This window comes from Pimephales promelas, chromosome 17, assembly GCF_988280905.1.
Source record: "Pimephales promelas chromosome 17, fPimPro1.hap1.1, whole genome shotgun sequence".
Lineage (NCBI taxonomy): Eukaryota > Metazoa > Chordata > Actinopteri > Cypriniformes > Leuciscidae > Pimephales > Pimephales promelas.
The window spans coordinates 23,618,463-23,631,682 of record NC_142785.1 but is presented as its reverse complement, the minus strand read 5'-3'; the positions used below and the strand labels follow the sequence as shown (position 1 = coordinate 23,631,682).

Below are 13,220 nucleotides of genomic sequence, written 5' to 3'. Positions count from 1 at the left end.
CATTTATTTTTGCTGTCATGATTCTGTATGTACAGTATTTCATATGAGGGTATTTTTATAGGAACTTTTGGCCAATTAAAATGTTAGAATATAAAGTCTTCGAAAACACACTTTTTACACTCCTATTGGTAATTTTTCCTTTTTGTTTCTTCTTATCAAAACAAAACTTCTTATGCACAATTAAATAGAATATATAATATGTTTAATATGATATTTTTTAAAGTTTTATTATGCATAATGTCTATACTATTATAAAAGAAACTTTTATCACATTTAAAGTACTCTAACTATTATTCCATTAAGCATAGAATTGTTCAGGTGGTGGAAATGATGCCACGACTGTGGAAGAGTTGTGATATTTTTTTAGTTATTATTCTTTAATATGAAATAATTCATGTTTTTAGTGTCATCATTTAATATTGAAAGTCTTTGCCTGGGACAAAGGTAAAAGAGTTCATATAAAAAAAGGGTTGAAATCTGGTCATTTGATTAGAAGTCAACCCCTGGGAGATTTATATGCCCAGCTAGAAATGAAAAAAGAAAACACTTGTTGAATTGGTGGGGAACCAGTCCTTGTTTGTGTGCTGAAACATCTTGAATGGTGAAGTGGAAATCAGTCAATGTCATTCAACAAATAAAATCATTTATTTCAATCTGTTGCAATGCTCACTTTCCTCTCCCCAGCCGCAAACCCAGACAGATACTTATGAATATGTATTGGCCGTATGATAATAGCAAAGCCAGGTTTCTTAAACAGCACTTTTTTGACAGGGATGATGGGTAAGGAACAATTGAACAGAGATTGCTTCCAACCTTATCTGCACCCTCCAAATACATCAATAATAGTAAAGGATGTCAGGATCAGATATAGGGCCTTATTTATGGAGGAAAGTTGTCACATGATCTTGAGATGGCATGACAGTGTCTTTGTGTAAATGTGTGTCTTATACAGTATGTGGGTGTGTGAATGTGGGTAGTATATGTTGCACCCACATGCAAGACACAAGCTCAGTCTGTTATGTGGGAGCTGTTTGACAGGGAGGAAAAGAATGCTACCACGCACAACCCACTCGCAGACACGCTTTCCTGCACAAACAAGCTCTCCAGTTTATTCCAACTTACGTCCACATACCTTGAAAGCTGAAGTGTATTTTCTGCTCATCCACAATCACCAAATGCTATTGCAGAAATAATGAATGATCGTTTTCAAACAAGCAAACAATTGTTTCCCTTTGTACACTCTGCGCATCTCCCAATGGTCAGGCAAGCAGTGTGCCCCACCCAAGAACTCATGCCTTTGACATGTCGGAATTCTCAAACAAACAGAGCCACGTTTTGATACGGTCACAAAGACACAGTGGCCGTTTCTCAATACCAAGTACATAAACTTCAGACTTGCGTCCTTGAAAGTTCGGACTTGCCAAGTTCGACTCAGTAGAATGAACTACAGAGGACGAAGGGACGAAAGTCCTGTTATTCTGCAAATGGAAAAGCAGCGTTCTTGATCGTGTCACTTAGCTCGCTCTGGCTACTCCGGTTATCACTTTATGTTTATTTTAGGCAACAATAAAACGAAATATGCTAAAACTCCGCCTTTTTTAAAACATATTAGCCTAATGGCCATGTGGTTCAGGCAATGGGTACATTGATTATCTTCACTGAATATATTTATTACAAAATACTTTTTCAAAAACTTTTTGTTTTTATTTAAAAAAAATATGAAACATTATTGATTTTTATTGACATGTAACAAACAGAGACAGGGTTGTGTCATTTTATTTTATTTTACGTAGTGAAGAGAATGTTAAATATATATATTTAACAGAGTGCCCCAACTCAACCATGTCTCTTTTCTTAAATGTCAGTTTTATGTATCAATAATATCTACCCAGGGAAGGTACAGGTGGCGCCATGACAGAGTGCTCATGACACTCGCCAACACCTTAGAGCAAGAGAGGAAAAAGAAACGGCTACCACTTCGGAAGACAACATCAATCCAGTTTGTAAGGGAGGGGGAAAAGCCACCAACCACAGTAACAACAAGAACCAATCTGCTACAAAAGGCTCAATCATGGGAAATGAAGGTTGACCTGGGAGGAAGGCTGCAGTTCCCTCAGTTTGTCCAGACAACCCTGAGGCCGGATGTGATACTGTGGTCTGATGAGGGAAAGAAGATCATCCTCATAGAACTTACAGTCCCATGGGAAGAGGGGTGTGAACAGGCCTTTGAAAGGAAGAGTGCCAAATACCAAAACATTCTGCACGACTGCAGGGAGAAAGGCTGGCAGGCTTGGCTGTTCCCGGTCGAGGTCGGCTGTAGAGGATTCCCTGCCCAGTCAGTGTGGAGAATGCTCACAGCCCTTGGAATGACAGGGAAAGAGAGGAAGGCAGCAGCTCGTAGGATGGGGGAGGCAGCGGAAAGAGCCTCTTGCTGGTTATGGAGTAGGAGGGAGGAGTTGAGCTGGAAGCCTGGAGGGGAAGATGGGCAGTGATCTGGCCACCACTGCCGACCCACAATCTGGAGGGTGTTGCGGATAAGGGTCGAAACACCCAATGAAGGTTTGGTACCGCCTGATGACATCAACCCCTCCAGGCCAAGGCTACATTCACTTAAGGTGGATGAAGGTGAGAAGCATTTCCGGATGTATTTGTAATTTAGAAACTCTGGGCAACCAGTGACTTCCAGGAAAGTCTGGGTGGCAACCGAGGAAGTTCGGTGACGCTGGAAAGACAGCTGACCTCCAGGAAAGACTGGCGTGGGTGTATGAGGTTAGCAACCTCATCCACAGCACTCGCAAGAGGGCACCAACTCAAGCTACAGAAAGCAATACAGAGCAATACCCCCAGAGTCTCCCGAGAGGGGGGGAGGATGAGAGACTCGATAGGACAGACACAACGGTAACGACCAGGAACGAAATATGGACCCAGAGACGGCTCACCCAAACAACATTAACTGGGGGGGCATTAGAAGTAAAGTGTCATTGCGGAAAGATCTGCAAGAACAAAAGAGGGCTTAAGATACACCAAAGCCGAACCAACTGCGGAAAAGAGGGGTCACAGGAGCAGCGCACAGCGGTAGCACCTGGTGAGACGCAGGAGAGCTCCGGGCAGGAAGCACCCCACAGTACTGGAGATCTCTCAGCACCTGTGTCACCTCAAGACTGCAGGATGGACTCACCTGATGCCATCCCAGGGAGCCAACCCCACCCTGCGAGGGAACGAATCAAATGGCCTAAGATGAGCGATAACAAAGAGTGGTACCAACTAGACCAAGATCTCGACAAAGTGCTAGAAGCCACACTAGCAGGGACGGCTGAGCAGAAAGTCAATACTCTCACAACAATAACTTATAATCTGGCAAAGGAGCGTTTTGGAATTAAGGAGAAGGAAATCATCATCAAGGCGGCATACCAGCCAAGTAGAAGAGAGAGGGAAATTCATCGTCTGAGGGGAGAAATAAAGTCTCTAACCAAGCAGTTCAAACAAGCTCTTGCTGATGAAAGGGTAGGCATCAAGGTTCTGACGAGTCAACTCCGGGAGCGCCTCTGCAGACTTCGAAAAGCTGAAAGTACTCGGAAGAAGAGGAAGGATAGGGAGAATAAAAGATCCCAGTTCACCAAAGATCCCTTCCGATTCACCAGGACCCTGCTAGGAGAAGCTAAATCTGGAAGGCTGACTAGCCCCAGAGAAGATGTGGAGGAGTTTTTGAGGGAGACCCACAATGACATCTTGAGAAACCAGGCCTTGAATGCCAACTCAAGTATCAACAGTATGAAGACCCCAGAAAAAGAGCTCAATATCAGCGAACCATCCTGGAAGGAAGTCCAAGAGGTGGTGAAGAAGGCCAGAACAGGATCTGCCCCTGGCCCAAGCGGTATACCCTACAAGGTATACAAGAAATGCCCAAAGCTCCTCCGGAGGCTGTGGAAGCTGTTCCGGAGGATCTGGAGTAAGGGTACCATTCCATCAGGCTGGAAGAAGGCAGAGGGATGTTTTGTGCCGAAGGAAGAGAATTCCTCAACCATTGACCAATTCAGAACAATCTCACTGTTAAGTGTAGAATGCAAGATCTTCTTTTCAGTACTGGCCAAGAGGATGACCTCTTACATGACAGAGAATGGATACATCAATACTGCTATCCAGAAAGGTGGAATCCCAGGCTTCTCTGGATGCCTGGAACACACCGGAGTTCTCAGTCAGATGATCCGTGAGGCCAAAGCCAGCAAGGGCAACCTGACTGTTGTCTGGCTGGACTTGGCCAATGCTTATGGATCAATCCCTCATGCCCTCATTCATGCAGCATTAGACCACTACCACATCCCGCAGCACATCAAGAGAATAATCACCAGTTACTTTTCCGGAATCCAGCTACGATTCAATGCAGCCCATTTTACAACTCAGTGGCAAAGCCTAGAAAAGGGTATCGTAACTGGCTGTACAATCTCCCCCATCCTCTTCGTCATGGGAATGAACCTCTTAATATCAGCTGCAGAGAAGGAAGCCCGGGGTCCAAAAATGGAAGCAGGCATCCGACAACCCCCAATAAGAGGTTACATGGACGACCTTACCGTGACGACCACAACCCATGTGGAGGCAAGGTGGGTGCTAAATGTTCTGGACCACATGGCAACATGGGCCAGAATGAAGTTTAAGCCAAAGAAATCTAGGAGTTTGGTGATCAGGAACGGGAAGTTGACCAACAGGTTCAAGCTGCATGTGCAAGGGGAAGTAATTCCATCTATAGAGGAGAACCCAATTAAGTGCCTCGGAAAGTGGTTTGATGACTCACTTACTGATAGGAACAACAAAGCCAGTACGGAAAAGCAGATGGAGGAGTGGCTGAGCAGGATTGAAAAATCAGGACTCCCTGGGAAGTTTAAAGCTTGGCTCTATCAGCACGGACTGTTGCCAAGACTCATGTGGTTGTTGACTGTGTACGAGGTCCCGATGACATGCGTCGAAGGTATGGAGAGGAAGATCAATAAACACCTCCGAAAATGGTTGGGAATCCCTCCAAGCTTTACTGCAGTAGGCCTCTATATAAGATCAGGGCAGCTCCAACTTCCTCTCTCATCTGTGGTTGAGGAATTCAAAGTTTCAAAGTGCAGAATTGTAATGACATACAGAGACTCACAAGATGAACAAGTCAGACATGCAGGCGTCATTACAAGATCAGGTCGCAAGTGGGCAGCTGATTCATCTGTTGCACAAGCTGAATGTATATTGAAGCTACGGGATATAATTGGAGCACCATGCACAGGAAGGCAGGGTCTTGGAACCTCCCATTTCCAACTGTGGAGGAAGGCAGGAACTAGTGAAAGAAGAGCCATGATTCAAGAGGAGGTACGGAACCTGGAAGAGGAGGGACGAAGGGCAAGGGCAGTGGACCTAGCTTCCCAAGGAGCCTGGACCAAATGGGAGCTTCCCAAGAGGAAGATTACCTGGGCGGACCTATGGAGACTGGAGCCGTTCCGCATCTCTTTTCTGCTGAGATCAGTGTATGACACACTGCCAACCCCAACAAACTTGCACAAGTGGGGTATGAGAGAGGACCCATTGTGCAAGCTTTGTGGGGAGAGAGGCACAATGGCACACATCCTGTCCGGGTGTAAAAAAGCACTCACCCAGGGAAGGTACAGGTGGCGCCATGACAGAGTGCTCATGACACTCGCCAACACCTTAGAGCAAGAGAGGAAAAAGAAACGGCTACCACTTCGGAAGACAACATCAATCCAGTTTGTAAGGGAGGGGGAAAAGCCACCAACCACAGTAACAACAAGAACCAATCTGCTACAAAAGGCTCAATCATGGGAAATGAAGGTTGACCTGGGAGGAAGGCTGCAGTTCCCTCAGTTTGTCCAGACAACCCTGAGGCCGGATGTGATACTGTGGTCTGATGAGGGAAAGAAGATCATCCTCATAGAACTTACAGTCCCATGGGAAGAGGGGTGTGAACAGGCCTTTGAAAGGAAGAGTGCCAAATACCAAAACATTCTGCACGACTGCAGGGAGAAAGGCTGGCAGGCTTGGCTGTTCCCGGTCGAGGTCGGCTGTAGAGGATTCCCTGCCCAGTCAGTGTGGAGAATGCTCACAGCCCTTGGAATGACAGGGAAAGAGAGGAAGGCAGCAGCTCGTAGGATGGGGGAGGCAGCGGAAAGAGCCTCTTGCTGGTTATGGAGTAGGAGGGAGGAGTTGAGCTGGAAGCCTGGAGGGGAAGATGGGCAGTGATCTGGCCACCACTGCCGACCCACAATCTGGAGGGTGTTGCGGATAAGGGTCGAAACACCCAATGAAGGTTTGGTACCGCCTGATGACATCAACCCCTCCAGGCCAAGGCTACATTCACTTAAGGTGGATGAAGGTGAGAAGCATTTCCGGATGTATTTGTAATTTAGCCAAAAAGGTATAGATGCTACAATGTGAAATAAGGCAAACATAAGTAAGCTCTCTAATAGGCTACAAAGTTAAAGTTAAATAGCCTAAATATATAAAGTTATGAAACTTCACTTTGCCCTCAGCCCAAACTTTTTTTTTTTTTTGCCATGGAAAAAACTATTGTTTAATGAGACCAAACATAGAATTACACACAAGACGAATTATACGTCAAGTTTATCCACTAGCCCAGAGACAACAGAGCCGGCGGCAAACGTCAGAAACACTAGCCGAGGAAAATCTGTTCCAGTCGGGGTTAATGAGCTTTGAACACCCGATGAACGCCTGGATTTCACAACTCCGAAAACGTCAGATACATTTTTCAAATAGGCGCTATCTTTATAAATAATCCACAGATTTGAGCTTTAAACAACTAGAGCTGAAACATTCGTAAAATTACATGACACAATAACAGTAGTATTTTGATATTACATGGGTTTTCTCCTCTGTTATTGACTCTTTGCTGGTTGGTGCGAGATGCATTCTGGGATACCTGGCTGTCTCAAGTCCGCACAAGTCACCTCTCGATGCATACTAGGTAAACGTAGCGGATTAAGAACACATCCGGGGATATAAACTGGACTTGGTTAGATGTGAACTTTAAAGTGGAAGAGTAATTGGCATTGACTGATGACGTTTCACAAGCCCACATACAGTACAGCCAAGAACGCATATTGAGAAATGGCCAGTGTTCCACTAATACTGTAATTTACTTTTAGTCGTCTCTGCATTTCAAGCTGCTACAGGAGTATTTTAACATCCGAGTATTTTAACACTTTTAACAGGAGTATTTTAACACTTCAGCTTTAATTAACAAACTGCTGTAACTGTGGTAGTCAAATGCGAGTCCTGCTTTTTGCCTCCTGCTCCTTTGAGGGAAATATATCCTTTCTCTCCTTTTCTATCTGTAATTTAACCAACATGGGTACAATCATTGATGCCAAGCAACATGTCCTTGAATGATAATGAAAAGCCATGAAGCAGTTGGCACCTTGAATGTCATAAGCAGATGCGCGTACATTGATTTTCCTTTTCTCCAATACCAAGTAAACGATGCATGAAATGATTTGTTGGTTTGTTTTCTCGGTGTACTGCTAAAAGCTCTACTGTATTGTCTACCAGAAAAGGGGAGAAAGGGGGAAAACAAACAGGCTGCCAACAGTCACGGCCATCATTCTGCCGTCAACACGTGAGTCAGTGTTAACCAGGCGGTGAGCTAACAGAGCGCGAGGCAGACAGAGATGAAACCACACAACATGCTCCTCACCTGCTTCTGTGACTGTAATTACAGTCTAACCATGTTTTCCCCTCTTTGCAGTCAGTTTTCAGTCTCATTCTGTTTCATGCAGCAAACCTATGTCATGCTTCCTCAAGCCAGACACATTGAAAAGATTGAGTCTTGGCAGCTATTGCACCGGATCCGGCGCACGGTGCAAACAAAGCCAGACGAAACAACATCAAGATCATTCTCTTAAGGGTTGTTTTTGCTTCTCGGACTGTATTCTTGTTTCCATTTGTGAACTGTCATTATCATTGTATACCTCGTCAAAATTATGTTAGTGTTGCACAGGAAAGAGAATTGTTCACAGAGGCAAATCTCAGAATATGGCAATTTTCAAGTAAACGTGTGAATAAAAGGTGCAATGTTGCTGGAAAATTGAGTCTGTTTGCAGCATTGAGGGTGTGTTGTATCTGTATTTTCACATGGGAGAACAATAGTTGTTGGGTTAGGCGTAAAACAAATGCAAAGAAAGGACAAGAGAGATGGAGAGAAAGATTAGAAGATGTCTGAAATTCTTTTGCTGTAGGGCAGTTGGTGTTCTCTGTGGTTCTTCTACACACAGATTCAGAGCACATTGCTACTTTTGGAAGAAGTCCCCTGTTTCACATAGATCTCACAGTAAGAGTCTAGTCAAATGCCTTCTTTTCCATACGGTCTCATAGCTCAGTGGGGATGTGACATAAATGTCAAGACTGTGTTATCTGTGCGAGTGCAGGCACCATTGAGCTCTGGACAGACCCGCCCTGTTATCCCTATTTTTCTTCTCCATATCACCCCTCCCTCCTTTACTTCCTCATCTTTTTTCTGCATTAGGCTAATTTATAACATTTCTGGGTATTCTGATTTCTAATGTTGAGTCAATCTCTCTGTGAAAATGGCATAATGACGGTTGGACACTTGGATGCAGATCTGTACTCCAAATGGGTTGGCATGACATGTCAAGCAGTGACAGAGAAAAAAAAAAATAATCGTACTGTATAACTAGATAAATGCACTTTTTATGATTTAATATTAGCGTACACCGTAAAAAAATATCCGTTATTTTAACAGTAAAAGACTGTAAAAATGCTACAGTGTAAAACTGTTAATTGGTTAACAGAAAGTTTCCGTACTTTATACGGTAAATAACTGTGATATAATTTTACAGTAAAATACCGTTAAATTTACAGTTTTTGAAAGCGAAAAAGAACAAATCGTTGTATAATTTACAGTGAAAAACCGTAAATTGACATTCCCACAATTCCCTGTGTGACACTTCACAATTGATGTATTTTTGTTGAAATAACTATAGTTCCTCATAGTTTTATTGTTTTTTTTTTTCTAATCAGTTATGTACATTAGGGTTTTATGTTACATTTAATGTTGTTAAATTAATGTTTATTGCATTTTTTAATTTCATGTGTGTTACCATGATGGTGTTTAATGTTTGTGTGAATGACATTGTGCAGCTTCTTTATATAAGTAATACTTAAATAAGTAATCACTTATGATGAGCTGTGGTTGCTCAAGTAGCCTAACTCTCATCACTGCTGTGATGATTGATGGTTGTCAGTGTATTACAATGGTCTAAAACAGATATCAATAAGTTGGTAAATCAACATTTTATCAGAAAATAAAATACGGTTTATTACTATAAATTTTAAGTTAAGTCTGTAAAACCATTAATGTTCCTACCCCATTTTTAACTGTAAAGTTCTGGCAACCACAGCTGCCGTTTTTTTACCGTAAAATTTACGATTTATTTTTTACAGTGTAGATTTTAGTACAATATTTGTACTCCTAAAATATATTTGTCATATATTTGAATGAAAAATATGTCATCATTTACTCACTGACACTGCATAAAAGAAGATGCTTTGAAATATTTTCTCTCCATGCAATTAAAGTAAATTGTTTTGTGTGTGTAAATGATAATGTTTTGGGTAAACTATATGCCTTAAATGAGCTGCAGGAGGTGGTGATTTAAAATGAAAGGGTGACTAAAATACAGCAAATCAACATACTGTACAAACTATCCCCGAAATATACTCTACCTTCCAAAATGTTGGGGTCAGAAAGAGTTTTGAATGTTTAAAAAATGTGTGTGTGTGAAAACACTCTTTCATTGTGATGTTCCAACTTTTTGGCTTTTACAAATACATCCCCAACCCTTAAAATTTATGTTAATATTCAAAGTGTAGACAGACTGGTAATTTATATTTCTGGATTGAAATGTTAAACATTCTTCTTTTTTTTGCAGGTGTAAAGAGGGTTACCGTGGACTTCGTTGTGACCAGTTTGTGCCGAAGACGGACTCCATCTTATCTGACCCAAGTATGTACTTTGTCACATTGTGTTTTCTTTGAGGGATAATATGTCTTTTTATTTTGTTTGCTTCATACAGCTATACAGGAAAACAGAATGTGGTTTGGACAAAAACAAGGTTATTGAGTTATATTTCCATTCCTACATGAACAACACAAAGCCCTTTGGCGACAATATACTTCATGATTCAGCAAACCTAAGATGATAGAACATAATTTACTTGTTGTTTACGCGCTTTACAGTCTTAGTTTTAGAAGTTCCAGGCTCTCTTGCATCAGGCGAGTCTCTTAATCTCCAGTGCTGAGAGTTCTCCGCCGATTTCTCAGAACCGTGTTTTTTTTAAGTACTTAATTATACCTCTCTCTCTAAGTGCTGAAATTGCCATCACCCTACAATGCCACCCTCATGAAAATCAGAAAGCATTTGCATATGCTATTTTCTCTATAGGAAAGCTGATCTCTAACTCTAAATCATTTTTTTAGCATGACAAATATGGTGTGTAACCTGTTTACATTTGTTGTCTGATTTTAACAAGGCTCATAGTGATCAAATGACAATTTTTTTTTCATCAAGAGTACATTTCCCTTGTCATTAGGAAAGTCCCTGAATGAAAGTAATTGCTTTGCTAATTTTAGGACAGTGCTAAAGTCATTAGCCATTTCTGTGCTCAATGAGCTATATAGGAGAGTGTCTCACAGGTTAACAAAGGACAGTAGCCAAGGGGAAGTTCATAGTAACTGAAAAAGCCGTCAAAGAGAGATGTTTGCTTTCTTACAGGTTAGAAATGGAAAGATTTGTGAAACCTCACAAAGCCTTGACTCATAAACCCTTCTTTCTGTGACTCAACTTTTCGAGAGCTATTATACCGATATGAAAGGAAGTTTACAAGCCTTGGAGGGTGAAAGCACAAAAAAGAGATGTCCAGCACAAGATGAATCAGCAACACGGCTGTTTCTTAGTGCCTAGCGTTGTATGAATTGTCTAGCTTTTGGGGGGGTGAACTTTTACAGCGAGTGATATGGCAACCTAAACTTCCATTTAGAGCACTTTGAGTTGCTGACCCTACCGATAGGCTAGTAATGAGATCGTTCTGTAGCCTTTGTGTCCCTGATACTTCTCTTTCCTATCTGATTTTCTCAATGAGAGCATTCATATTCCTGCTATCCATCAATCCCCAAGATGGAGCCCTCATCTCTAGCAGTGCCATCATCTCCTTCACGGATACACCTACACAATCCTGCTGGTGTTGCCTCCTCCTCCCTTCTGCTGACACCGTTTAGCATTGAAGCAATTTTAGGCCACTGCTGTTGCAAATCTGCTAAATGGCTGACTCTTTCGGCATCCATAGTTATTTTTATCTTTTTTATTTTGTTGTATCCACCTATTCAACATTGATAGAAATGAGCCAGTTAATCCAAATTATGTGCTTGAATTACAATCCATTCCTGCCATGGAAACAAACACAACAGGCATTGGAGAGGCCCACATGATGAGCAATCACAGTGCTCAATATCTTATGTCAAATTACTGCCTTTACTGTTTTTTTTTTTCATAGCCCATTATGTTTTTGATGTATCTTTATCCTACCCCTGTAGAGGCCAGTGGTTGTTTTTCCCCATTCCTGGTTTGAGCCTGATGTGTTTGGTCTAGTGCATCTTTATTCACTTAACCCACCAAATGAGCCACATATTACCCCCTGAAGGGGGCTTGGCTTTATCTGCCACCTAGTCTTTTGTCCCCTGAGCTTTTCACAATCTATCTCTGCTCAACACACTAGCACAAATCATCCGTCGAATGTCTTTTTTGTCTCCATATCGACTACCACACAAGTACTGTAAGATGCGAAAAGAGCATCGCTTCTGCTTGGACCCTATCTCCCCCCAGCTCCCTAGCAAAGGATAACACTGTGGGCCAACGACTGAAGAAACCCCGCTGCTTAATATGAGGAATGTTGTTGAATTTCTTTCAACTTTTTAGCCTGCATTGTATGAATGATGGTGTTAGAGGAGTAGTTCAGCCAAAAATTTAACGATTTTCTCACCCTCGTGTTTTTTTTGAAAGCTGTACAACTTTCGTTCTTTCACAGAACACAAAAGGAGAAAATTTTAGGGACTGATGTTTTTAAGCTATAAAAAGTATCAAATGATCCACATAAATCGTGTTCTAGACATCAGTCACAGCCCATTCTCACCCCCAAGGCGTCAGTTAAGTGACATTTGGACATGCTTCAATATCTGACGCTTTAGGCGCCCTTTAGCGTCAGTTAGATGACGCCCTAGGATCGCGTGTACCCTACCCCCACCCCACACCAACGCATTCTCACCCCAAGGCGTCACCTTTGACCATGCTTCAATATTTGACGTTTTAGGCGCCCTTTAGCGTCATTTACATGACGCGATCCTACGGCGTCATCTAACTGACGCTAAAGGAAAGCGTCAGTTAGAGGACGCGGGTAGGTTTAGGTGTGGGGTGGGGGTAGGGTACACGCGATCCTAGGGCGTCATCTAACTGACGCTAAAGGGCGCCTAAAGCGTCAGATATTGAAGCATGTCCAAATGCTTCCCAAGGCGTCAGTTAAGTGACGCCTTGGGGGTGAGAATGGGCTGACCTAACCGTGTCCTCTAACTGACGCTTTCCTTTAGCGTCAGTTAGATGACGCCGTAGGATCGCGTCAGGTAAGTGACGCTAAAGGAAGGCGCCTAAAACGTCAAATATTGAGGCATGGTCAAAGGTGACGCCTTGGGGTGAGAATGCGTTGTCAGTCAGGGAAGATGCCATTTTGAATTTCACATGTAGCAAAACAAGCCTGTGAGGAATAGACTTTCACTCATCTATAAAGGCATAGATCACGTGTAATTTTCAAACTCACACCTTTCTATGAAAAGGTTGAATTTTTTTTTTTTTTTAGACAGGAGTTTGAAAGGCAATCTGATCAATCATGACGCCCAAATCCCCCATTTTGATCTGTCAAATTAAAGAGACACAAAACTGGGGGTCTTTGCAAAGGGTCAATTGGCATTGGCATGTAAAATCCATTGAAATTACTGTATCCCTTACAGCCTCGTTTTCATTCCCGTCAAAATGAAATATGGCACTGATCAAGGGTCTATATTCCAAGTCTTTTTAAAGCCAGCCAAACATAGCTTTTCGCAAAACAACAGACCTAAATCTAAGTTCATGTGAAAGGCAATGTTGTCCGATT

At 42.4% G+C, this 13,220-nt stretch overlaps 1 protein-coding gene across 3 annotated transcripts in view; it reads left to right on the top strand.

The window, feature by feature from the left end:
• nrg3b (neuregulin 3b) overlaps positions 1–13,220 on the top strand; it is a 147,291-nt gene that overhangs the window by 116,954 nt on the left and 17,117 nt on the right. For all 3 annotated transcript variants that reach the window (XM_089122212.1, XM_039664949.2, XM_039664948.2), the window contains exon 3: positions 9,954–10,027. In XM_089122212.1, coding sequence (XP_088978338.1) covers positions 9,954–10,027 — 74 coding nt within the window. The remainder of the gene's footprint in view (positions 1–9,953; positions 10,028–13,220) is intronic.